Source organism: Stegodyphus dumicola, chromosome X2 (genome assembly GCF_044657685.1).
Source record: "Stegodyphus dumicola isolate Sdum_Otavi_A_Nest chromosome X2, ASM4465768v1".
Lineage (NCBI taxonomy): Eukaryota > Metazoa > Arthropoda > Arachnida > Araneae > Eresidae > Stegodyphus > Stegodyphus dumicola.
The window spans coordinates 87,910,068-87,934,626 of NC_140781.1; the positions used below are offsets into that span (position 1 = coordinate 87,910,068).

General features: G+C 33.2%; 1 protein-coding gene across 1 annotated transcript in view; it reads left to right on the plus strand.

Moving 5' to 3' along the window:
* The first annotated feature begins 1,095 nt into the window (after positions 1 to 1,095).
* Positions 1,096 to 24,559, plus strand: part of LOC118187807 (fatty acyl-CoA reductase 1-like) — a 42,367-nt gene continuing 18,903 nt past the window's right edge. The window contains exons 1-6 of the mRNA XM_035358081.2: positions 1,096 to 1,253; positions 10,791 to 10,907; positions 18,660 to 18,835; positions 21,110 to 21,182; positions 21,275 to 21,384; positions 22,047 to 22,224. Coding sequence (XP_035213972.1) covers positions 1,146 to 1,253; positions 10,791 to 10,907; positions 18,660 to 18,835; positions 21,110 to 21,182; positions 21,275 to 21,384; positions 22,047 to 22,224 — 762 coding nt within the window. The 5' untranslated portion in view covers positions 1,096 to 1,145. The remainder of the gene's footprint in view (positions 1,254 to 10,790; positions 10,908 to 18,659; positions 18,836 to 21,109; positions 21,183 to 21,274; positions 21,385 to 22,046; positions 22,225 to 24,559) is intronic.

Genomic DNA, 24,559 nt, shown 5'->3' on the forward strand with positions numbered 1-24,559 from the left:
TAATAGAATTTTATTACTAAAAGTAAAGTTTTCAAGATCAGATTTCTACTGAAATTATTGTTCAGTTACATAAAAGAAGTGCCGTAGCCTTATTTAGGACTCCGGCTAAAATTAAGAATTATCCCCAAAACTAAGAAGTACCGGAGCCAGGCCCCGGTGGGCTCCGGCGCAGTTTAAGTCCTGACTTACGATATGTATTGCTAACATTTTTTTTTATTGCTTCCGGCAATGAAACTTGAATTCGATTTTCTGTTATTTGTTTTCTAGGTTTGGTTTACATGCTTTGAAATAGATTTTGAATTGGAATTTACCTGCTGATTACGCGTAATATTTTGTTAAATTCGTATTCCATTACTAACTGAAAATGTAAATGTTACGGAAGATGCAAACATTACAAAGTAGAGTTCGAAATGAAAAGTACAAATGTTAAAAAGAAAACTATCAGTTTTCTTTTTTTCGGGGGGGGGGGGAAGGTTTACATATAACTCTTTCACTAATGAATGTATTCGCATTGAATACTTATAAATCTAACTTCTAAAATGTTAGTTAGTGATACCGTGTAGTTTATTTTAAATTTTTTTGTTTCTGGGAATTTTTTTCTTTTTTCACCAAGAAATTTGAATGAAATTGGGAGCATCTCAAACGCCTATTCACAATGCACAGTAACTTACAATATGTAATTTATTTGTTGAGAGAAATGTCTTTTAAAAATAAGTCACACTACAAAATGTGATCCAAATAACTAAGCAATTGCATTAAATTTGATAAAGGAGAACTTTTACTCATAAGGAATAAAAATAAGTTACCAGTTGAAAATGTCAGGCAAAAGGCAAAAACCAATAAAGGAAGAATAAAAAGTATGAGATACTTCGGGGGAGGGGGACATCATTTTATGATAAATTGCTAATTTTAACATCGTTTGAAAAGTCTTAGCTTGATGAAAAGAATAATCAGATGATGAGCTGTCTCATTTTTAAAGCAGCTATCATTCATTATAAGGCATCTGTGATGAAGCGATGAATGGGAGAAATGTGTGAAAACCTCGGGCAAGGTCGCTCGTATTGGAGTAAAAACGGCGTCGCTTTCGTAACACCGCGCGCAGCTTTTAAAAGCTCGCAGAACTAGCGCTGTACTCACGAAACGCCATGGAATCGCAGGAACGTCAGAAGCTCACTGTTTACCGTCCGCGGGTCGCCGACTTTTACCAAGGCAAATCAGTGTTTATAACGGGTGCAGCTGGTTATCTCGGTGTGGTGAGTTATTTTACATATTCACATAATTTATATATTTGTCTAAAATAATATTAGTTTAGTTTCACCTCATATTCACAATATATATATATATATTTACAGTATATTCACTGTAGCTTCAGTATTGATTATTGCACATGATGCGTACGTCATTTTACAAATATGGACTATGATTTATTTTCCAATCATATATCGTATCTCGTATATTGCTCGTATCTAGTATATTCATAATGTTCACGAAATGCACATGCTTCTACATTCTTGTATTTTACTTTATTTGTACTATTGTATTTGTGGGAATTTCTGATGGCAGAAATTTTTTATCATACTAATGTTACTTTTTACCGACTGAGTAGCAAAAGTGTGAATGACATCTCCGAAGTATAATAAACTGGAATATATAGCAATTAAATTTAGCAATTATATTACAGTAACCTTTTCCAAAAGAGCATCATGTTTAAATGCAATGGTATTCTCAGCAACTGAACATAATGCAGCTAAACGTTGTGGAATTTGGTATAATTATCGTGCAGTTTGATATTTTACTTAATGAAAGTGTAAGATTTTGGTTCTTCATAAATGTAGCTTTCAAATGCGGTTTGAAAAAAATGTTTGATTTCGTATTACGGTGTGCTTCAAAGTGCTGAAAATTTTATGTATTTATTTTTTGTAAAATTCAGTTAATAATAAGTGTAATAAGCGAGTCAAGAAATTAAAATGTTTTTTGAAAAAAGAACTTAAGTGCTGCAAATTTTACGCATTTATTTTTTTTTGAAAAATCAGCTAATAATAACTGAATCAAGGAGTCGAAATGTTTATTGAAAATAGAGCTAAATTGCTGCAAATTTTATGCATTTATTTATTTATTTTTTGGAAAATAAACTCGTTATAAGTGAATCAAGGAACTGAAATGTTCATTGAAAATAGAATTAAGTCCATATCTGTGTCTTGGATAAATTACAAAATTCTTGTACAATTTTTAAAATTTTCCCTGTATTGCACTTCATTATTCGAAATCACTCGTTGTTTTAATCCTCTTTTTGTCTTTCTTTAATCTTTAAAAAACATCTTCAAAACTGAACATTTCTTTAACTCTAACTTAGGAAATAACTTTCAATTTTTGTTTTATTCGTAAAGAATATATCTGTATTTATTTGAGTAAACTACATTCGAAAATTGTACCTCTAGAGTATGTGAATGAAATATTTTTGAGTCACTTCGGTTAAAATATCAAATCACTGCAGCCGCTTAAAATTTGTATCGTATATGTTTAAATCATAAAATGTTTTCCTATGAATGAAGGACATTTTAGGTAAGTCCAGAGCTCTTGATTTACCGTCAGACTGTATAGTCGTGTACATTGTTGATCAGTGGCTCAGGTCTACAATGAAACATATCCTGAGATACTAAAATATTAAATTCATTTCTATACACAAACCTATTCAGTTAAATAATTAAATGCTGCAATAATGTATCTCAAATTTTATAAATTTTCTATACTAAGACCGTCATTATAAGCTTTCCAGTATTCATTTCACTAAACTGTTCTAAGCTGGGAAAAAAAAAAATAATTAAAACTTGAATGAAGGAATTTTTCGTATAGTCCAGTACATTTTTACACGTCCTACTCATAATTTTGTCTTTGAATTACTTAACAGAGGATATTGAACTAACTTTTGCTGTAGAATTCAGCTAATCGTAGGTGTTTGTAAGAGAATTACCAAAGCTTGTGGCTATTAAATGAACTCGTTTTAGGAATTGATGAGTTTTGTATTGAATAATGATAATGAATAAAATTTGACAGAATAAAAACATAAACAAAGCAGAATCGCGATACTCTAAAACTAGATTATAATTTCAACCACTTAAACTAACTCTTTGTCGGTTATTTTATCATAGAATATTTTATATAATAATATATAATGTTAAAGTACTCGCGTACTTTTGACAGTTATTAAGTAACTGTTTGACATCTATTTTATTTGACATTACTCTTACACAAAAAGTTATGTTATTTTGTCAAACTATATGCGATCTTAAGTTTGTTATTAAACTTTACGATTTTTTGCAATACTGAATATCTGAGTTCTGGGAGTTTAAATGTAGCTCCTGTGGTTTCAAATTTGAATTTAAAATTCATTTTTTAACTCAAACTCTTGAATTAAGTTTAATTACAAAAAGTTAAAAACTTTCAAAAACGAATTTTGTGCGTTCTTTAAATAACAGAGGGAACAGTTTTTCTTGTACAGTTTTAAAAGATTGTGTTTCTGAAAGGCAGATTTTTTTTTCTTGTTTTGCTTTGATAATTATACCTATTTTACGACAGGTATAAAATTAGTATTTTATCTGCACTGTCATGAAATTATTAGGAAACAAGTTCTCTTAAGATGAAATTGTATTTTTTTTTTTTTTTGTCTTCAAACACTATTACTTCAGTCAGGCGTCCTTAACAGCTATATGAACACATGTTCATTATAACGCAAAGGTACACATGAAGTCATTTTGACCTTGTCTGCATTTTTGATGTTTTCCCCTACTTTACTATTTGAAAACCCTCATAAGGTAATAACAAATTAAAGAACATTTAAACTAACAAAGATTATTAAATATGATATTTGAAACTTTCACAAAAGCAGAAAACTTATTACCAAACATTTACACATTATATACTGGTGTAATATAAAGTTCCTAAACTTCCTCAGTTCCTTTGCTCAACCAGTGTTGCCTAAATCAGAACATAAAAATGCCCATCGATAAAACTGACCGATGTGTACTTACTTATAGGTGTTAATGGAAAGTCGTCTTTGAATCATTTGTTCCTAGGCAGAGGATCATCACTTGATTTGCTATAATTGACTAAATAAGCATTTTTATAACTTTAGTTTTATAATTTGAACCGGAGTCAAGTTCCTGCTCATATTTGTAAGAAACAATTATTTCTATCACTATGCACCGAAGTATATTTTAAGACTTTATGGCTTTTTTTATTTATTTTTTTTAATTCCAGTTATCTAATATTAGACCGAAGTAGTATACATAATTTTGAGAGATAATTATGAAAGCAAGAAATTATTTTAGCCAAAGGTCTCCTTTTAATGTGTTAAAAAAATCTGATGAACTTTGTTGAATTCAAGAAATCAGTTTTATAAATGTTTTCAATTACTTCAGGACTGTAGATACTTTTATTTTGCAGTCTCCGGAACATTCCAAGACTTGAACCCTTTGCACTAGAGGCCCATTTTCGCTCAGAGGATGCAGAACTCGAGAAGATTCCCCCCCCCCCATATTTGGTGAATTTCTTACAGCTGACTTAAAATGATTTCGCAGAAATCTAATGGTTCTTTTGTGCCTGAAGATACTTGATGATACTTGTCCTGCGCCTCTCTTTCGCCAAATACAAGCGGTATTTTTTGCGGTTCTTCGGATTCTGTGCACGTTATCCGTTCTGAATTTTCTGTCTTTTCTGCTGAACCACTGTCACTTTAACATTCAGAATCTATTACCTTGATTTTTCTCCTCCTTACACTTTATTGTTAACTTCATTACTGCTTTCTTCCCCTTCTCTGTCGTTACGTATTCTATGCATAAACGTAATTTCGTTCTTCATTCAACGAAAAATCGAACTCATTTCCACTTGAACTCCATTTCCTTCATCGTATTTCATGCTTACACGGTTTCGTATCTTTGAAAATGATATTCCTATTGCCACGACTGTCAAGCTCGAACTAATGTTGAAGACATGTATATAACAATAAGAAGCGAATTAAAGATGGATTCAGATTTTGTATTCCAAAAATATTATTCTTAGTTTTATATGCATGTATTGCTGAATACACTTATGAAGCGATATTGCCAAAGTCAAACCTAAATAAACGTTGTTATTGCTCGAATTATCACATCACCTCTCGAGTTACTGCATCAAATCAAATGGTAACCGGGAGTTATCTCTCCAGTTACTCCATCTAATCAAGTGGTGATCGAGAGCCATTCTCGAGTGCAAAGAGTTAAAATTTTTTTACCTTTGTTTTCAGAATCTAACAATGGCCGATCATTTCTCTGGTGAGACATATTGTCAACGTTCATAATGATTGATTGCATAAGGTTTTCAAATGTTTTTTCGTGCGTAGCGTAAATATGCGCCAAATATACCTTTAAAATGTCCTCCACGAAAGCATCCATTCTGATAAGAATTAAGAGCAGTAATATTTATTATAATCAAAAATACTCTTAAAATTAGACAATCTAATAATGAAAATAAATGGATACATAAAAAATAAAAAATAGCAGGAATTTTCTGTAATTGCAATTGTATTGTATTAGTTTCATCTGCAGAAAATGTTACAATCTATCACTTAAAACACAGCCCTACCTCACAGAGTAAATATGGACAAATATCAATCTTAGATATAATTAATAGTTAATTTTAATAAAAATATAAAATTTAGATTAAAGTTCACATTTCGGCCCATCGGCCGAGTGGTAAAGTCGCTGAAAACTGGTAGTTCGGTCCAAGGTTCGAATCCCGCGAACGGGCTGGCTGCATGGGCGTTTTAACCATGTGTAATGTGTATACGAGCCAGTTTTCCTTAGAAAGCCCTCCACGAAGGCATGCCCCGTTAGGCAGATAGCCCTAGTGTGCTTTGCCATAATTAAATAAACCAAACCGAAGTTCATATTTTATTCATTTTGTAGTCTCGTTTACAAAAAAGACTTGAGAAAGTTTTCTGTGATGACCTTCTTACCCTTAGGTAGCTAATCATGAGTTCGCCAATTATTTTGAAAAAATTAAGAAAGAATGGAATATAATTATGAAAGAACAGAATTATTCATATTTTGTAGTCCAAAGATTATATTATTCTTAATTTTATTATCAAAAGTCAATTTATATGAATTCCGAAGATATTTCCGTTATAAATTTCAATAAAGTCGGTGAAATTTGTAAGATCCTATTGTAATCTGCATTTATTCTCCGTGTTAAAAAGCTCAAAAGTTACCTATTTTAATAGCTGAAAGACAAACTGCACGAAGTTTCGTACAATTAAGACCGAGATAGAAATGTAAAGATAAATTAGAATGCTCTAGATATATTCTGATGGCAGTGGCTTTATTGCTTCTAATTGTTTGTTTATTGCGGTGGTGGTATTTTATCGTTTACAGATGTCTTGTAATATAAAAAACTGAAAATGTAAAATAATGATTTTAAATGCAGACTTTAGGATTTTTTTTTTTTTTCCAATTATACGTCTTCAGAATTCAAATAAGCAGAAAAACGTCTTGAAAAATGCAAACTTATCGGTTTTCCTCCCATTCAGATGCAATCTGAAATTAAAGTTATCAATCCAAAGACAATTATTCACATTAAAAAGATACATTTACTCGAAGTGAATACAACAACGGTTTCAAATAGAAACTGATCTAATTAACTAGACACATTTACATTGTGCTTAATATAAACAGTAGCATTTAATCTTCCAGTTATACACGAATGACTACAAAATTAAAACGTATTTCGACATAGGTGCATTTAAGCTATTTAAAACCATTTGTAGGTAATTTGCTCGGAAACTTGAAATAAAATCATCAGTCGATCAGAGAGAGTTCTTAATGTTAATTTGCTGCATGAGAGTTTTCGCGGTTTACCCTATGTATAACATGAGCAGGAGACAACTTCAAAAACCCCTTCATGAAGGGGTCTAATCTAATATTTCGATCTATAAATGTGAATTCCAGTAAAAATATTTTCATCTTATTGAAATTCTGCACACACCTGTATGGTATGTGGTTAGAGGTATCTCGTTTATATTTATTATTTCGCATTTAATATTTATGAAGGTTTGAGAGAAATACAAACTTTATTCCTTACTTTTCTTAACCTTTAATGGTAGAATTTTTCCTGGTTGAAGAAATGTGCATACAAAACTATTAATGAAAGAGGGATATTTACTATTTTCAAAAGTAATCATCAGATATTCATAAGCTTAGTTTCCAAGGAAAATTTGGTGCTTTTTTTTTAATTGCAATTGTTTTTTTTTTTTTTTTTTTTTTTTTTTTTTCCCTATGGTTTTAAACCCTATCACATCACCCAACAATTCTATATTTCAAACAACTTCTATTTATTGCCTTGAAAGATGCGCTGTGAAAGTAGTTGACTGGAACTACAGGTGGGAGTAGTTGCAAAAATACGCGACCCATGCTTAACTCAGGTTGAAAGATATTTCAAGGTCATGAATGGACAAAGGGTGTTTCTCGAAAGTTCCACCTTTCCTGTTCCCCAGGCTGATAATGACCAACTCTAACAAATACTTCCAGACCCCTCCTTGAAACGTCAACCTGTTTTCTTTCAGTTGTTTACGATGGGTTCGCCCCCCATAGTTTCTCTCCCCATTTACTGAAGACTGCATAAGTCACGAACGGCATCGAAACCATCTCCTGATTTTATCAGCTTTTGGGGCTCGGATACTTCTGGTTATACTTTTGGTTATATTCTTTGAGCTCTGCATAGAAATTGCAGTGAAAATTGTGCAATCGCTGTGGCACCAAAATTCTATACCAGGAATACTTAACCAGGAGGAAATTAGTCCTTTAGAAGTTCCATAGTTTCAAGAACTGATGTGCTCAGCCTTTCATTTAGCTGAAAGCATTTAGTATTAGTTCATGAGCATAAAAACCTACCTTTTTTTCATATTTTGGCATTTATCAACGGTTCCTATACTTTTTATTGCTTAATTTATAAAAACACGTTAAAAATAATCTAAATAAATGTATATATATTTTTTGAGTTTTGGAAATGAGGGGAGGGATGATCTAGCAATGGTGAAAGGAGTTGCATGGTGCAAAAGAGGTTGAGAAACACTGTTTTTAAACAGTTTGCGTAAATTTCACTTTTTATTTATTCGTTGCTTTGCCGAAACTGTATTAACAAATAACCTTGCGTGGTACGAAGGATCTAGAATCGAAAACTTGTTTTTGACTCATGAGCGAAAAAACACTTCGATATATTTTTCTTCTCTGGGTTGTCAGCAGATTCATATTGATGCATACGACTATGCAAATGAAGGTATTTCTATCGTGGCTTCGCTTTTCATTTGGCATTGAAAATTCTACTTAATTCATGGATTCGTAATCTGGAGGAAGCTCATTCATACTACTAAAATAGTCTACTTGCATGGATAATATTCGAGGAAATAGAATTTGCTCTTTAATGTGCATTTCGCATTAAAATTTGCATACGAGTTATCTAAGTAGTTTTATTCGAATGCACGCCTGTTTGCATTCATAAGTCAAATTCCGTTCGACCAGCTATGTCTAGGAAAGGATTCTGTCTGAAAATGTGCCCCTTTTTCAAATGTTTCTTGAGCTCAAGTCGCTACAGAATGTACTAGACATCTTACTTTCTTTGTAATCATTTTTATCTCTGATCGCAGGGAAAAAAAATTTCCATTCTGTGTAGCGAATGTAATTATATAGTATTAGCATCTGTTGCTGAAAGATGAAATTATTCTTTTCAATTTTACGACTAGGGTAGCACGTGAATTTTTGTGTCCCTTAACCTGTTATTTGAATACCACACAGTTTTCTTTAAAAACCTCTACGAAGACATTATGCTGCGCAGACGGTATAGTTGTTAGGGGAACTTACTGAGATACCGAAGGGCCTTTGTTCGAATCCCGGAGAAGGCATGCGTGTTTGTAAATGTATAGTGTCTGTGCGACATAGTGGGACTCAAAATATGCAGCGAGCTGAAAGTCCTCTCGAAAGGTTGGTGGGGTGAAGAAGGGTGGGAGACTGTCGGACCGTCCCCCCCCCCGCGTTGCTTTCCTTCAAAACAGGGACGGAACGTAGCGAAGTTTTACTGTCGCTTGTATGGTGCTCTTGACAACGACAGACACAGTCGCGCACTCCTTGCCACGACGAATTTTGTGGGCTTTTTAGACAAGGGAAATAAGTCATAACACAACGCAACAAAGGCATTCTTCACTTAGGCAGATAGCTCTCATGCTCTTTGCCTTAATTAATTAATAACCTAACGTAACCTAAGCTATAAACATCAAGGAATTGACCTTGACCTATATAAAAAATTCTTGATGAGAGCATGATTTTAGTTCTTGAGCCACCCTGACGTTAATTAGAAACAGAACAGTTAGTTAAATGCTCAGTTCCATGCCCATTTGCTTGAATTAAGCAGAATGTAATCAATATAAATTCTTTGATTGTTTCTTTGGCAGTGCACCCTAGCCTATCTTCTGAATCCTATTACTGCTGGGCTGTAATCATTTTTGTGGACTGACAGTTATCTATTTCATTTCAATATAATACACGCACTGAAAAGATAAAAAAAGATTCATTTCTAAAGAAATTAATTTGAGAATTCAAAAACTAAGGAAAAGGAGGCTTCTCTGAGAACATATTGGTTTTTTAAAGTAACTCGGATGTTTTAAAAATAGGTTGCACTTTTTTTGTAAATGTATACCATATTTATTTGAAACAATTTAAACCAGTTTTCCAGCATTAAACTTTAATACCGAATTAATATGTAAAACTTTCCCCGTCGTTTTCAACTCGCGTGTTTCAGCAACAATAAATAATAATAAATAAATAAATAAATAAATAAAACACTAATAAAAACGAAAATTTCCTTTATGAAAATTTTCTTTTTGTTCCTGTAAAAACTATTTTACTGCCTTAGGCAATGAATATTTTTTCCGCTTCAGAAGAAATAAAAGCTTTCAGTATTTTTTCATTCACTTGATTAATTAAATAACTGGTATATTCAGATTTTTTCATTTATGAATTTGTTATAGCTAAGTTTGTTTAAAAACTGTTTGGTTTTATTCAAAACACCGTACCTTCAAGTAAACTAAACAAATTTGTTTTCTTTCATTGTACGGGTTAAATGATAAATTAGCTATTTTTCAAATGTTAAATTACTCTTACAAGGCCGATTTGATTTCATAAAAGCATTTTAAGCTGAAAAACATTACTATAGAAAGGCCGATATATTATTTCTGACAGTATGTGAATAATATTTCAAAATTTAAATATTATGATCTCAAATATTTATATTAATGTTCGATTAACTTCTGAAATGTAATACGCAATTTTTTATTCATGAAGTTATGTCAAACAGTATTATGCTTTGAAGACTGTGAAATTTTCACAATGCTGAGTACGAAGGGAAAGAGAGAAGTTTCGGTTCTTTCTTATGTAAAACATTGCAGTGCATGCGGTTACTTATTAACTGCATTTTGTAAATTGAAAATAAATGTTTTGCTAAATAAAGTGTAAGCACTTTTCTCACTCAAAGCATTTTGTTATTTTATACAGGCAAACAGTAATTTTAAAAATAGCGCGATTTGTCAGAGGAAATTTTGGCCAATCTGGGGGTAATTCGAAAGTAAATTACCAAGGCCGTTGAGTACAAGGAACTAACTGCGCATCTAAGCTTTCTTGCAGCTACTTATTTGGGAGGAAAAAAACTTGCACTAAACTGTTTTTGCTCTCCTATGTGATTAATTTTTTGCTTCTGGTTTTCTCTTTCAGATTTTACTAGAAATCCTACTGCGATGTTGCCCTGGTATCCGCTATATCTACATCTTACTCAGGGAAAAAAGAGGAGTAGAGCCAGAATTCCGACTAAAATCAATATTCAAGCGAGAGGTATTTTTTGGAAAAACTTTCTTTTTGTTTTTTACTTAATTTATTTAAGTTTTTTCTATTATTTGACTGTAAACGGTTATATAGAGTGCCCACAATTAACATTCTCCTATTCAGAGATGTCCAAGTTAACCGTTCATCAGAAAGGCGTGAAACTGTGCGCATGACGTAATAAAGGGATGGAAAACACATTTAGCAAACTAGTTTCAAATGCCTCCACTATGGAGCGTATTACTGTGAAACATACATAGTTCAGATGAAATTTTTTTCGGCACTATGCAGTCAGTACCTGTTATAAAACGTACGAACATTCGCAGACAACATGTTTTAGTGAGGTTGCCACCTACAATGACCAAACGTCTGAAAGATCGCGCTTTGTTAGTTAATTTTTTAAAATTAAAATGAAGATTCCGCACCAGCTCTTTTTAATTTTTACGTGAACTGTGGGTGTTCACGGTAATATGCCTTCTGGTGGCGATGTTTATAATTTATCTGGTTTTTCGCTAAACGTCTTTTCCATGCTTTTATTACGTCATACACAAAGTTTTGCAACTTTTATGATGAACGGTTACAGCTGTTTTAAGTAAACTTCAGTCTTGGCATTGACAAAGATATCGCGGGTGGGGTGAAATGCTTTTATGTCATTTAATTAAAAATTTCCCACATGAAGCATTTTTCCGCAAATGAAACTAAATTAAATGCAAAGAGCTAATCAAAAAACTTAAAGCTGAATCTACAGTAAACTCTCGTTAACAAGAAACTCAAGGTACTAGAAAATCAAGATTTCCTGTTAAAAAAAACGTGCGTTATTTGAGGACTCTGATTTTATTTTTGGAAAAATTTTTTCCTCCACATTAATAATTTACAGTATATAGTTACATAAGTACTGCTATATATTATGTATTTCGTCATAGAAAATACTATAGCACTACTTAATTACTGTAGTGTAACTTGAAAAAATGCACTCATAGATCATTTTGGTTGAAAAATTCCTGCATATTACGCAGCTGCAGATGAGAACTTTACGGGCAACTGCACTGGTGGCTTCCGCAAAACTAGCAGTCAGTTCGGATATTCCAGTAAAACGTTTTACAATGTCCAAGGTAAGTAACATTTCCAGGTAGATAGGCGGAATCAAGTTGTAGTCCTCACTTTCTTTTCATGACATTTCTTGCACTTCAGACACAACTGCTTGTTCCTCTGAAGCAGACACGGCAACATCGTCATAAGCATTAACAAACTCCTGAAAACTAATGGGAGGGTTCAAAAAGTGTTGTAGAGTATTCCATTCTTCCAGTGAAGTAGTATCATTATCACCATCTAACTCGTCATTATGTCTCCATGTTCTACTAAACACAGTTCTATATGGATTGTGATGACACGGATTTCCAGGGTTCGGCAATAGCTTTTCAAGTACACTCCATGTTGCTTTCTTCATAACTGCAATAATGCCTTGATCCAAAGGCTGACGACGACTTGTGGCATTTAAGAGAGGGGAGTTTACTTTAAAATTGGTTAAGCTCAGATCGTGTCGGTTATGGGCTGTACACCTGCCCAAAGTCATAAGAACATGCATATTCTAAACTATCTTTCAACTACTAAAACGAAGAAGCCAATTACGAAATGATGAGCTGTCGATCCAAGCTTTTTCATGTTGTGAATAGACGTTAGCTTTGTTTTAAAAATCAGACGTTATCTTTGTTTTAAAAGCTGTTCAACGGATTTACAGATTATCCAAGGAAGGTGTTTATCACTGCCATCTGCATTACACGCAGGGACAACAGTTAAACGATGTTAACTGCATGCGTTACCATGGCACTTGTCACCTTTTATTGCGAGAGTAGAACTTGGGAAAAGATTGTAAAAAAGTCCACTTTTATCCATACTATAGATTTCACACGAGGCATACTTTTCTCTCACTTGGTCAAATTGATGCAACCAATTGTTTGCTCCTTCTTCATCAACTTTATAAGTTTCTCTACAAACCGTTAATGATGGAATCGAATACCTCTTTTGGAAGCGATACAGCCAAATAGCGGAAAAACTGAAATCTTAAATGTTTAAATTTTTTGCAACCTCATTTGCTTTGGATTTAATTATAGGTATATTTAAAGGCACATTGGAAGTGCGCATATGATTGAACCATTCTAGAAGTAAAGTTTCGACATCTTCGTACTTAGCATTGCGAAATCGCTCATTAAGAATATTTTCATCATATTTAAGTACTGTGGATAAAGCAGATTTGACAGTTCCCTAGTTTCGCACACCCTTTGATACTTCTCTTCAATACACCATGCTCTACTTCCTCTAGTACTTTTAGTTCCCTTTAGTTTATATCTGTGCCTGCCTTCATCCTCTTAGACATGAGTGCTCAGTGTAACACTTTTCTGAAAATTAATTCCATTTTTGGAGAACTTTCTCCCACAGTGCATAAATTCCCTGTATGTTGATGATTTGATGATCTACTGTCACGGTCAAGATATGAGATACATTAAGAGATATTTGCAAATTGCTCTAAACAGAATCATAAAGTGGTCCAACAACGGTTTTAAATTTTCTAGCCAGAAGACCGTCTGCGTGCATTTCTGTCGCAAAAGAAATCTACATCCTGATTCAGAGCTGCATTTTGACGGCTGTTTGATCCGCTTTGAGCCAGAAGCAAAATTCCTAGGAGTTATATTTGACAGAAAGTTCAGTTTCCTTCCGCATATCTTAAATTTAAAGAAAAAATGTGCTAAAGCTCTCAACATACTAAAAGTCCTTGCCAATACTTCATGGGGAACATAACGTTGTTCTGTGCTCCACATTTATAGAGCTTTAATCCGCTCCGACTTGATTATGGCTGTGTTATCTATGGATCAGAAAGACCTGTGCTACTGAAATTGGATCCAGTCCGCCATCAAGCTCTAAGGATTTGCTGTGGAGCTTGCAAAACATCTCCAGTCCAAAGTTTATATGTCATCTGTTTTGAACCATCTCTGGAATTCAGACGCAAGCAGTTGTCCATTGAACTTCATTATAAAGTAATGTCACAAACCGAACATCCTGCCCGACTCATGACATCTGGTCAGTACTGGAGTAGCTACCCAGCACGTCCTTCATGTATCCCACATTTTGACATTCGCATTCACTCATTGAAGAATTCAACCTAAATGATCTGCATCCCAAAACCTTTAACTTTTTTGGTATCGCTCCCTGGCAAGAAGTGAATATTCACCTACTTAACATTTTGGAGAACTTAAGAAGAGCAGTACCAATGATGTCAATTATCAATAATTTTTCCTAGAGCATAGAAGCAGTCATTCTAACTATAGAGCAATTTTTACTGATGGCTCAAAGAATCATGATCATGTCAGGGCAGCTTTTGTCTGTGATTAAGAAATCAAGAGTAGTAGACTTCATAAGGCTGCATCTGTCTTTTCTGTAGAAACTTTTGCTCTTTTGAATGCCTTAAACTTTATTTCTAAGCGGAATAGCAGAAAGTTCGTCATCTACTTTGACTCTCTGAATGCTCTTGAATCAATAACTGCAAATACTAGCCACCCTTTGGTCTTAGAAATTTTAAAGGCACACCTCCGTTTGAGAAACGCAGGTTATTCTATTGCGTACTGCTGGATGCCTGGACATGCTGGCATCAAAGGCAATGAACTCGCCGATGTCGCAGCAAAATCTGCTGATGTTACCTCTGAAAATGATGTCCCTTTTACAGACATACGGAATTGCATCAAAACAAAGATTTTGTCCAGGTGGCAAGAACTCTGGAATACTGGATGTAATTTGGAATACTCTTGGAGTCGAGAGGGAATATCGAAAGGCGCATGTACTGCTGACTCGCCTACGAATTGGTTACTGCAGACTGATACATCCGTATCTCTTGAAAGGAGATAATGAGCCTATTTGTGGCACTAGCAACGCTCCCATTTCAGTCGATCACATTTTAACCTGCTGTCCTGCTTTTAGTCAGAAACGTGATTATCATTTTAACTCTACGAATGTTCAACTTAACAGATCTCATTGGAAGAAACCCCCACATCAACCTCATAAGATTTTTAAAAGACATCTCTTTTTACCATATGATTTGAAGTTATTTTCCTTTTATCCTGCTCTACCTGCATTTCTCACACTCATTTCTCCATAACTTCATCAGCATTACAGGTTCATTTCGACAATTCATTTGACACAGTGTGTTTGTGCTTTTGGAATTTATTCACCATTCGTTTGGCGCATAATAACCTCCAACGTTTTGTGCCGTTAAAAGTCAACCAACCAACTTACTGCTTGTTGTCCCGTCCTGAAAGCTAGAAGAGTGCCATCTACATCTGTCGAACAGTACCGCGAGAACTTACGGAGAATAAAGCCATATTGATGAAATTTTTTATGCAACTAAGCTACAACTCAGTAAATAGATGTACATATTTTACTGTAAATGCAATTTATTTGAATTTTAACTGAACTTATTCATTTAGTATGATGTGTCCTCCTGTGTTTTAGGAAGAAGAGAAAAAACTAACTCGCCTCCATGACATCTGGAAGAAGACTGAAAAGTAAATTTTCCTGGTTAAAATTCAGAAGTATTCAAGATTTAGCATTAGTCATATTAACTAACTTTTAAAGAATAAAAAAAGCACATCTGGACACATAATTGCATTTGTTGATCAAAATTCATTGTTAACCAGATCGAAGCTCATTGATGACGCGATGATAGCGATTGTCGAGTAGTGTTAGTCATGCTGACTCTTTTCTAAACAATGCAGTTCATTCTGTAAGTTTTTCAGTTAAACGGAACAGAACATTTCTGAACGCAGGTCTAGTAGGGAAACAACAGGACAGAATATGAGAAACATTGAAAGCTCTTGTTAAATGATAAAATCTAATGACGCAACGGACTAAGCAACATTTCGTAATTTCTGCTAACTGAAATTCGCATTAACAGATAAAACTTCTTGTAAGAGCATATCTATCACTGCCAGGGTCGAATTTTGTTGATGTTACCGACTGTTCGCCTTAAGCGAGTTCGTGCTAAAAAGGTTTACTATTAATATCTAAAATTATAAACGATGCGCAAACATAAATTATATCTCCCATATCAGTTTTTGGGCTTGTACTCAAATAATGAGCTCAGTTATTATTATTCTTTATCCAGGTAATTATTATACAGATTAGTGCATAAGGTCTTCAATAATATTGTTCAACCCGTGGAGGTAAGATATTCGAATCTGCACACTTCATCCACTGCACTCTAATACCCTAGCGTGTTTCCCTCCATGAAATGCCGTCATATTCTTCGAATTTTCCGTCAATTTTCTCTGGCAGTACCCTGAAAAGCACCTTATAATAAAACCACAGAAATGGAAGACAAGCCAGGCGTATGACGTGAAAGGAATAATTATGATGATGATATTTACGTTCATGGATACAGGACAAAGTAATTTGAAGGCGACGAGCTGTGATGACGTTCGGAAAATTTATCTGCACATAAATTTGTCCTTCATATTCATGATTTTTATGTCTGATGGCAGGCAACTCTGTTTTGATTATGAAACTTTAAGAAAACTAATGCAATAAATTTTTAATGAGAATTTATTTATAAATTTCACATCAGTGTACCTGAAGTTCTGAATAAAATTGAAACTGTAAAATAAATAAGAGAGCAAACTAATATTTTATGCGGGGGGGGGAATCTGATTCTACAAAATGAACCAATTTAATATGAGGAGGAATGATGCTAATAACAGCATTTGTTGGAACAAAGTTCTTCTTTTAAGTGCCCTGTCTGTAATACTTATTGACACTGCAATATAAAAGATCAGATATTGTTCTGAATGGATGTAGTCGTACTTTTCATGTAATGCTGAGCATTTTCTAATGATCTCCGGGTTTGCCTGAAGAGCTCATTGGCGTACTTTCAAAGAAAATATTGGCTTTATGTCGTTACGTTTTCTTTCTACCTTAAATACTTCCTTTATTTGCTCACTGTTACGGCTGTGCTTTTATTCAGATGTCAGATTCAGTCTCCTAGACAATTAATTTACTCATACTGTTGTATACAAACAACATAAATCTCTGCAAAGTTACTTAACATAACGCGAGTCATATTTATGCAAAAGTGTATTTATTAATGGAGTTTCTTGTTTGCACAGGCTGATTTTTAAGTGATCGAGATCTGTTACGAAACTTTCGACATTCTGCTATCAAGGCCATCACCGAATCTGAATGGGATATTTCTCAAAGAAAATAATTTTTCTGTTTGACGTTAATACAATTTTTATGAGGTATTTGATTCTAGTTTCATAATTTCTTCTAGTTTTTAGGGGCCCAAAGCAATAAAAATCGCCATTATAATAGAAATAACTATCTGACACCCACCTATTCATGGTAAAGCATCTTTTAATAAATTTTAAAAATTGTATTTTAATTTTGGATAATTTGAATTTTCAGTAGAAAGCTTAAGAATTTAAGATTTATCAACAGTGAATTAAACTCATCCTCTGTTTTCACATCAGAATATATATGCAAGTACATAATTACCCGAAGTATAACAATAAATTTATTTAAAGTAGATTTGGATACTCGTTTCTCAAAGCTTTTCATTCAGCATTGCGCAAACTCCCTTGTATCCTCGAAAACAAAAAAATATTTGGTTTTATTAACGAATAGGACATGCACACTTTTTTCGTTTTTTAAAGGATAATCGACAGGCCCTTAGTGTTACTGTCAGTAAACTAAATATCTCTTAGTTGAAAAAGGAGATACCAAGCTTACATGGAGGAAAAGCCCATTGCGTCAGATTTGGATTTCTGAAGAGTTTGAGCAGTTTAGACAGCAGTTACTTGGACGGGTGTTGTTGCAGAAAAACACATCTCTTGACACAAATCCTTGACATTTGCTATGAATGGCAAACTTTAGTCCGCTAGAATACCACTTTAACAAGCACTATCTATTGTTGAGTCCTCCTCCTGTTTATATCCCAACATTGGGCCTTGTGGCAACCAAGATTCTGTGAGATTCTTCAGATGATAGGATTTTGAACTGCTACTTGCACGGCAACTGTTGATGTTTTGATTCTCTACCGTTTACTCACCGGCTTGTAATGACAAATATAATTTTCTTCACAAGCCTGTAGTTTTATCAAAGAACTTGTGACAAATATAATTTTCTTCACAAGCCTGTAATTTTATCAAAGAACTTATCCAAATGTTTTCAGCATATTTGCAACAATGTTCGTTTAGGGAATGCTGAGGTTTTGGAGGGAACTATTTTGCAGAAATATTTTATGTTACATGTACTCTTAAGTTTTATGTTTGTTTTGGACTGTAAACAGAAATCTGAATTCTTCCTCATGTGTAAACTTATGGCTTTTTAAAAATTATTTTTTATTCATTTGGTAAGTATTTCGTTACAAAAGCACAATTCCTGCACTGCGCTTGACTTGTGGTATCTAACACATAGTCTGAACAAAAAATTCCGGATCATACAACGCTAGTTTTCTTGCACAGACACAAAGTGGCAGATCAGTAATAAATGACAAGGCAGTGACGATAAAAGTGAGTTTGGAATACCAAATCTGCTCACGTATAAAAGACTACGCGCGCACACAACGTCGCTGCTCAAAATTATAGTGGGACACAGTCGCATTGTGGACAAATGTTAATTTATTCTCATATATGTAATTTTTTTGTTATCCCGTTCTACATTTTACAAATTATCGTATTTGCAGAAGCAAATTGAATAAAAAACACTTTATTTCGTTTGTAGATTTTCAACAAATTGAAGGAAAAGCAACCTGATGTTTTACAGAAGGTAAGAGTTATCTCTGGAGATCTCTCTCTACCAAACCTTGGAATGAGCAAAGAGGATGAACTTGAAGTAGCAACAGAAGCATCCATTGTTTTCCATTGCGCAGCAATAATAAATTTCTTGAAACCTCTCAAGTATGTTATTCAATCTAAAAGAACTTCATTCTTATTTAGGATATAAGCCATATTTTCTGTTTTTATTGCTAGTGTTAATATACTATCAAACTGTAATTACAGCAGCTTTCATAGTTTTCCCTGTTGGAAAATATTAGATCATAATGATGTTCAGGTTAAACATATGTGTTTTAATAATTACAGTAATTTTGAACCATCGCAATAATTTAGATGCAGTGGTGTAAGATAGTTTGTAAGTTCACAATTTACACTAAGTAAAAGCACTATAAACTTGAGTACACAAGTTCCACCTTTTTTGGGGGAGGGGAGGCTTTTAAGGGCGAGCGTAGCTAGGGATTTTAAGCATTGCATAGAGGATATGTAATCTAATTGGAAAAGAAAAGTTTAATTTTTGAAATAACATGTGGATTACCGCTAAAAACTTAGCCAGTTATGGAGATTAGTCATTGCAAAAGGATTTAAATCAAATCTTTGATTGGAGTACTTAGAATATATTTCTGTGTGAAGCCAGAAGCAGTAGTACCCATCATAATGCGATGAGCACTTCGCCAGGCTACGCTTTCATTTATTGCAGTAAATCATCTAAATAAGACTTTTATCAACTATTTGCTTTCGGTACAACGGTACCTAGAGCCATCCAATTTTGTACAACGTACGTTTGCACCCGGATATGGGCCTCTGGAAGCCCAAATTTGGCATTTGGAATTTGTTTTATTATCTACTGCATATTTTGTAAAACTTTAAAGAATTTTTTATTAACAAACTCAACAATTTAAAAGCGAGCAACGCCAACACTTTACGGGAGGGGGGGAAAAAGTTTTTATCTCCAGCTCGCGAAACTAACGCGGCTTCGCCCATATTCACAACAAGCTAGCTAACTAATCTGAATGGTGAATTGTGCGAAGAATGTTTCTCATCAATAATACTAAATCCACGTTAAAGTGAAAAGACCCAGAGCTTAAACTGCGCTGGAGCCAGTCGGCTCTGCTACTTTTAAATTTTTGAGATAAATTGTATTTTTCGCTCGAGCACAGCGGCACTTCTTTTATGTAACTGAACAATTTCAGAAGAAAATTCTTTTGATTTCGAAAATTTTACTTTAATAGCGAGTAAACCTTAAAAATCGATTTTCACTTCTGAATGCATGCTTGTCTTTCTCTGGGAAACAGATCCTTTCACGGAGATCGAGATTTTTAACGAAAGAAAACCCCTCACCCACATGTGAAAGGATTATTTTTCATAAAATTCAATGGAATTATACAAGAAGGTAAATCTTCCGTTCCCGAAAATGCCACTCGAGGTTTTGTGCCATTTAAAAAATCAACCAACCAACCAACCGAAAATGCCAGTTGTCACTGTGGAACCGGCGTCAAATGTGAATGACTTGTCATGCGAAAGAGCACCTGCAGACTTTTTGGAACGATGTAACTAAATACAGGATTAAAACGCTTTAATTCTTTCAACTTTTCTCATTGATATGCTTTCCAACACATAAGGAAAGCAAAATGCTTTGTTTCTATTATTCCTGAAAATAGTGTACATTATACTGTGCATTCAGTGCTTAAATTCAGCTAGACCCGTGGCTATATTAGGGAATTTTGTTTCGTAATTTTTGCTATATGTGATGCAAATAAGAGCCAATTTCTCTTAGGAGCTCCTTTAAAAAGGCATCATTTTCCTTATGCCCATATCACACATGCATTTGTTTCATACGAAAAATTGTTTCGGCCAATTTTTCTGCCTGGTTTACTATTTAAAGAAAGACGTGCGATTTTTTCCTTCCTTTACAAATAATAATAATAATAATAATAATAATAATAAATTGCAAGTTGTTCGTTTTAAACCAATCAGCTATCAGCTTGTTTGTAATAAAGAACCAGTTTTTCCTTGACATGTTAACCCCAGAGATGATCTGCGCTGATTAGCTGTTATGACAAAGCAGAAAAATTGTTTCAAACAGTTGTTCTTCCGGAATAAACAGATGTATGGTAGGAGCTTAGGCAGCTAGCGATGACATGATATTCTCCGGAATGAAAGCAATCGAACGCGCCGTGCCCTACGCAGTTTTTATTGCTTAAATGCCCCTAAATTACCAACCTAATTCTCTCCTTTAAAGTCTACTCGCGAAGTAATTCTTTACCTTAAGTGGATATTTCAGTCTCAGTATTTTAGAACTTTACTATGATTGTATGATTTTTTTTCCTTTATTTTTTTTATTGTATGGGTCGGGGTAGACAAAATGATAACTTAATAAAATTAATTTATTTCTTTCAGGTACATTCTTTTGCATAATGCTGTTGGAACAGCTAATGTGATAGATTTCTGCAAGAAATTTAAAAAATTAGATGTAAGTTAATTGATATTTTCCATTTACATGTATATATAGTTTAGTCTGTGTTAAGTTAAAAATGACGTTTTCTTTTTTGATAATTTTTCTAGGCTTTAGTGTACACATCCACAGCCTATTCTAACAGCAATAGAAATGCTGAAATTGAAGAACAAATTTACAGGCTGCCGTTTCCATCACAAAGATTTTTGGATATGCTCAGGTAAATAACTAATAACAAATAAGAAGCATGAAAAATTATGACACCATTTTAATTTTTGCGTTAGTAACTGATTATAATTCAGTAATTCAGAGTACTTGAATATTTGTATGCATTTTGTTTTAGGGATATATAGGATAATTCTTTTAAAATTGGCAATTTTAATGCCAGTTTAACTTGTAAAATCTTTTAACAGGATAAAAATAACAGGAATTTATTATGCCACAAGTGTAGAGTATCTGTCGTAGATTATTACTATTTACAGCAGATACACTCTTAGACAAAATAGACAAAATAGACAAAAAAAAAAAGATGCACCATGACGCACCGAGAAGATATAAAGCAAATTGGACAAAAATTGATATGCTTACAGGTTTCGACGGAAAATGCAAAATTTTACATTTTGGCTGCCAATCAATGAATTAAACTATGAATTAAAATCTTCCAAAGAGTCATTTTTCAGAGTAGAATAATTTCTGAAAACTGTTAAAAGATTTTACAGGTTACCTGTTGTTTGAAACTATATTCTTCAGTGCTTATTTTGATGCAGATTACTAATGCTTTTTAACCATATCCGAAAAAATGATTGTCTATTCATTTACTTTATGTGTGTTTCTATTTACAATTTATCGTGCAAGTCACTAAATTCTATGCGTTTTGATTAGCAATGGAAGTGACGAGGATCTGAGAAATCTAGTGTCGCAGTGTTATCCAAAATGGCCAAATACTTACACATTCAGCAAGTGCTTAGCAGAGAACATATTAGCAGAACAAGCAGCTGATTTTCCAGTCTCTATCATTCGTCCATCGATCATTATTAGCTGTTGGAAAGGGGCGCTGCCGGTAAGTAAGAATTTAAAATTAATTAAAATTGCATTCAAGGTGAAGGAAATATTTGTATTTTCTTGCCACGAGTACTTCGAACTCGGTTGCAGCCTGTCAAAATCCTTCGACTCATCCAGCAAGGTTCTGAGCAAGAAAAACACTCATTTGAACTTAAAGCTAAGAATACGCAAGTCGTTAGAATTATTTTACAGTTTTCGGCTAAATATTCAGATTTTATGTATATACTTCGAGGGCTTTCTAATTACGAGTTCTTGAAAAGCTAAGACACAAAATATTTAAAGAAATAAAAATATAAAATCGTTCCCTGTCTTGAATTAAACCATTCAGCCTACTTTTTAAGTAGGGCGGTGCAAAACCATTCTTTGTTTTTTGGGCTTATAATTGCGCAGTTCTTGGTCAGAGAGTACCCAGGCACTTCTGGAATATAAATAATTAATATCACATTTCTTAGATTAACTTAAAGTTAAATAATTAACTTGTTATTAATTATGTCCTTTTTTTCTCTTCTTTCGAATTCGGTTCAACAGACACATTTTTCATTCACATTATGTTAAAAAGCATTCACTTTCAATGGTATTTTGCTGGGGACAGGGGACGTTCAAATACTTTTTTTAAAATTGTCATAGAATTATGAAATTTTGCATGCATGTATATTTTACTATAACTATATAAAATATATTTGAAAAAAATTTCTGGATCATTGCAATTAAATTTTTTTTCAAATTTCTTTTGAATTTTTTAAATTTTTTCAAAATGCTTCATGCGACTTAATTTTTCTGTTTCTTGTTATTTTTGCTTTATTTTTTATTAAAAATGCATTGCAAACACAACTTAGTATCAATTAGTGAATTGCATAAAATGTTAGTTTTTAATTAATATTTCTTTCACATATACCTGAATTTTGGACAAAATTTCCCACTTTAATTGGACTTTTATCCCCTTAATGAATTTGCATTCAAAAATGCATACTAATTTTTGTTACATGCATAAATGTGAATCTAAATACAAATTACAGTCATTTTGACATAAAATAAAGCGCATGGAGTATTTTGAAGATGTAATAATCGCGAAAATTTCATTATGAAAAAAATACATTTTAAGAATATTTTTACACTTACCTATAATATTTACTTCTTAACATATCCTCATATATGATTTTATTTAATATAAAATATTTTAACATTATTTTACGTATGCATAAATAATGTTTTTACTAATAAAATCGTAGAATGGTAAGAAATACTAATTATTATTTTAGAAATTTTCTCGAACACTTTCAGTAAATTCATCCAAATACTTCTTTTTTAAACTAAGATTCACTTTAAAAGCGTCCTGAACCATATGTTTCCCCTTCCTCATTTACATTTTCATTATGTTTACCTACCTTACATAGTTTTTTTGGTAATTCTTCTTTTCTTGTATCCAGTAGAACCCTTCTTTTTGCTTTGATGTATACCACGTTTATCTTGCCTCTGTCCAATAGATATTGAACATGAATTTATATCTTTATGTTCCATACCTAAAGTATTTAAACACTCAAAATTGAAGTCACTAATTGCTGTGATAACAGTTATTTAGAGTCTGTTTTCAATACAAATGTTTCCTTCGGGCAGTTCTTCCAAATGTCGCTATGTGAATTTTAGTTAGTGTTTTGTATTTTTTCAGATATGGATCATGCTAAAAGCTGATTACTGGCTAGTCATTGATACACTGGCAATCTTTTGGATAAAACATTTACTGTTGATTTGTTTTTCATCATTGAATGAGATTTAGGTTTCATATTTTTAGCAATGCTAGACTTTTAAAAAAAGAAAAAATGATATGACATCTGTTGGGTATTTATAATGTCTGGGTAACTCATCCGTGAAACGAACTTGCATAAATAGCAGTCTTCATAACCTTCCACTAACAGTAAAAATAGTGTCGCGGAAATTAAAATAATGTTTCTCAAATGTTTGTTTACTTTTTATTGACACACAAAAAGGTAAACAAGCGTATTCAAACGCTTATAACTTCTTTAAAAATAATTTTACATAAAAGTACATTATTTGTAGACGATAGAATTAAAACCGAATAATATTATCATGTGAAATTTTTATTTCCCAATTTTTGGTCGACTTTTCATAAATAATCGTCCACTGTTCCCTTACAGTTTGCGTGGTTTTTCCGTACGCATAACGTAAATATAAGTCAGTTCTTATAATAAGTCCTCTACGAGGAAGGTATCCGCCGAAGCTGCCATGCTCATTTAAACAAATAAATCCCACGATCTATCGGATACAGGATATTTTCTGGCCTAAAGTAGGTCAAGAGACCGATCAGAACTGAAACG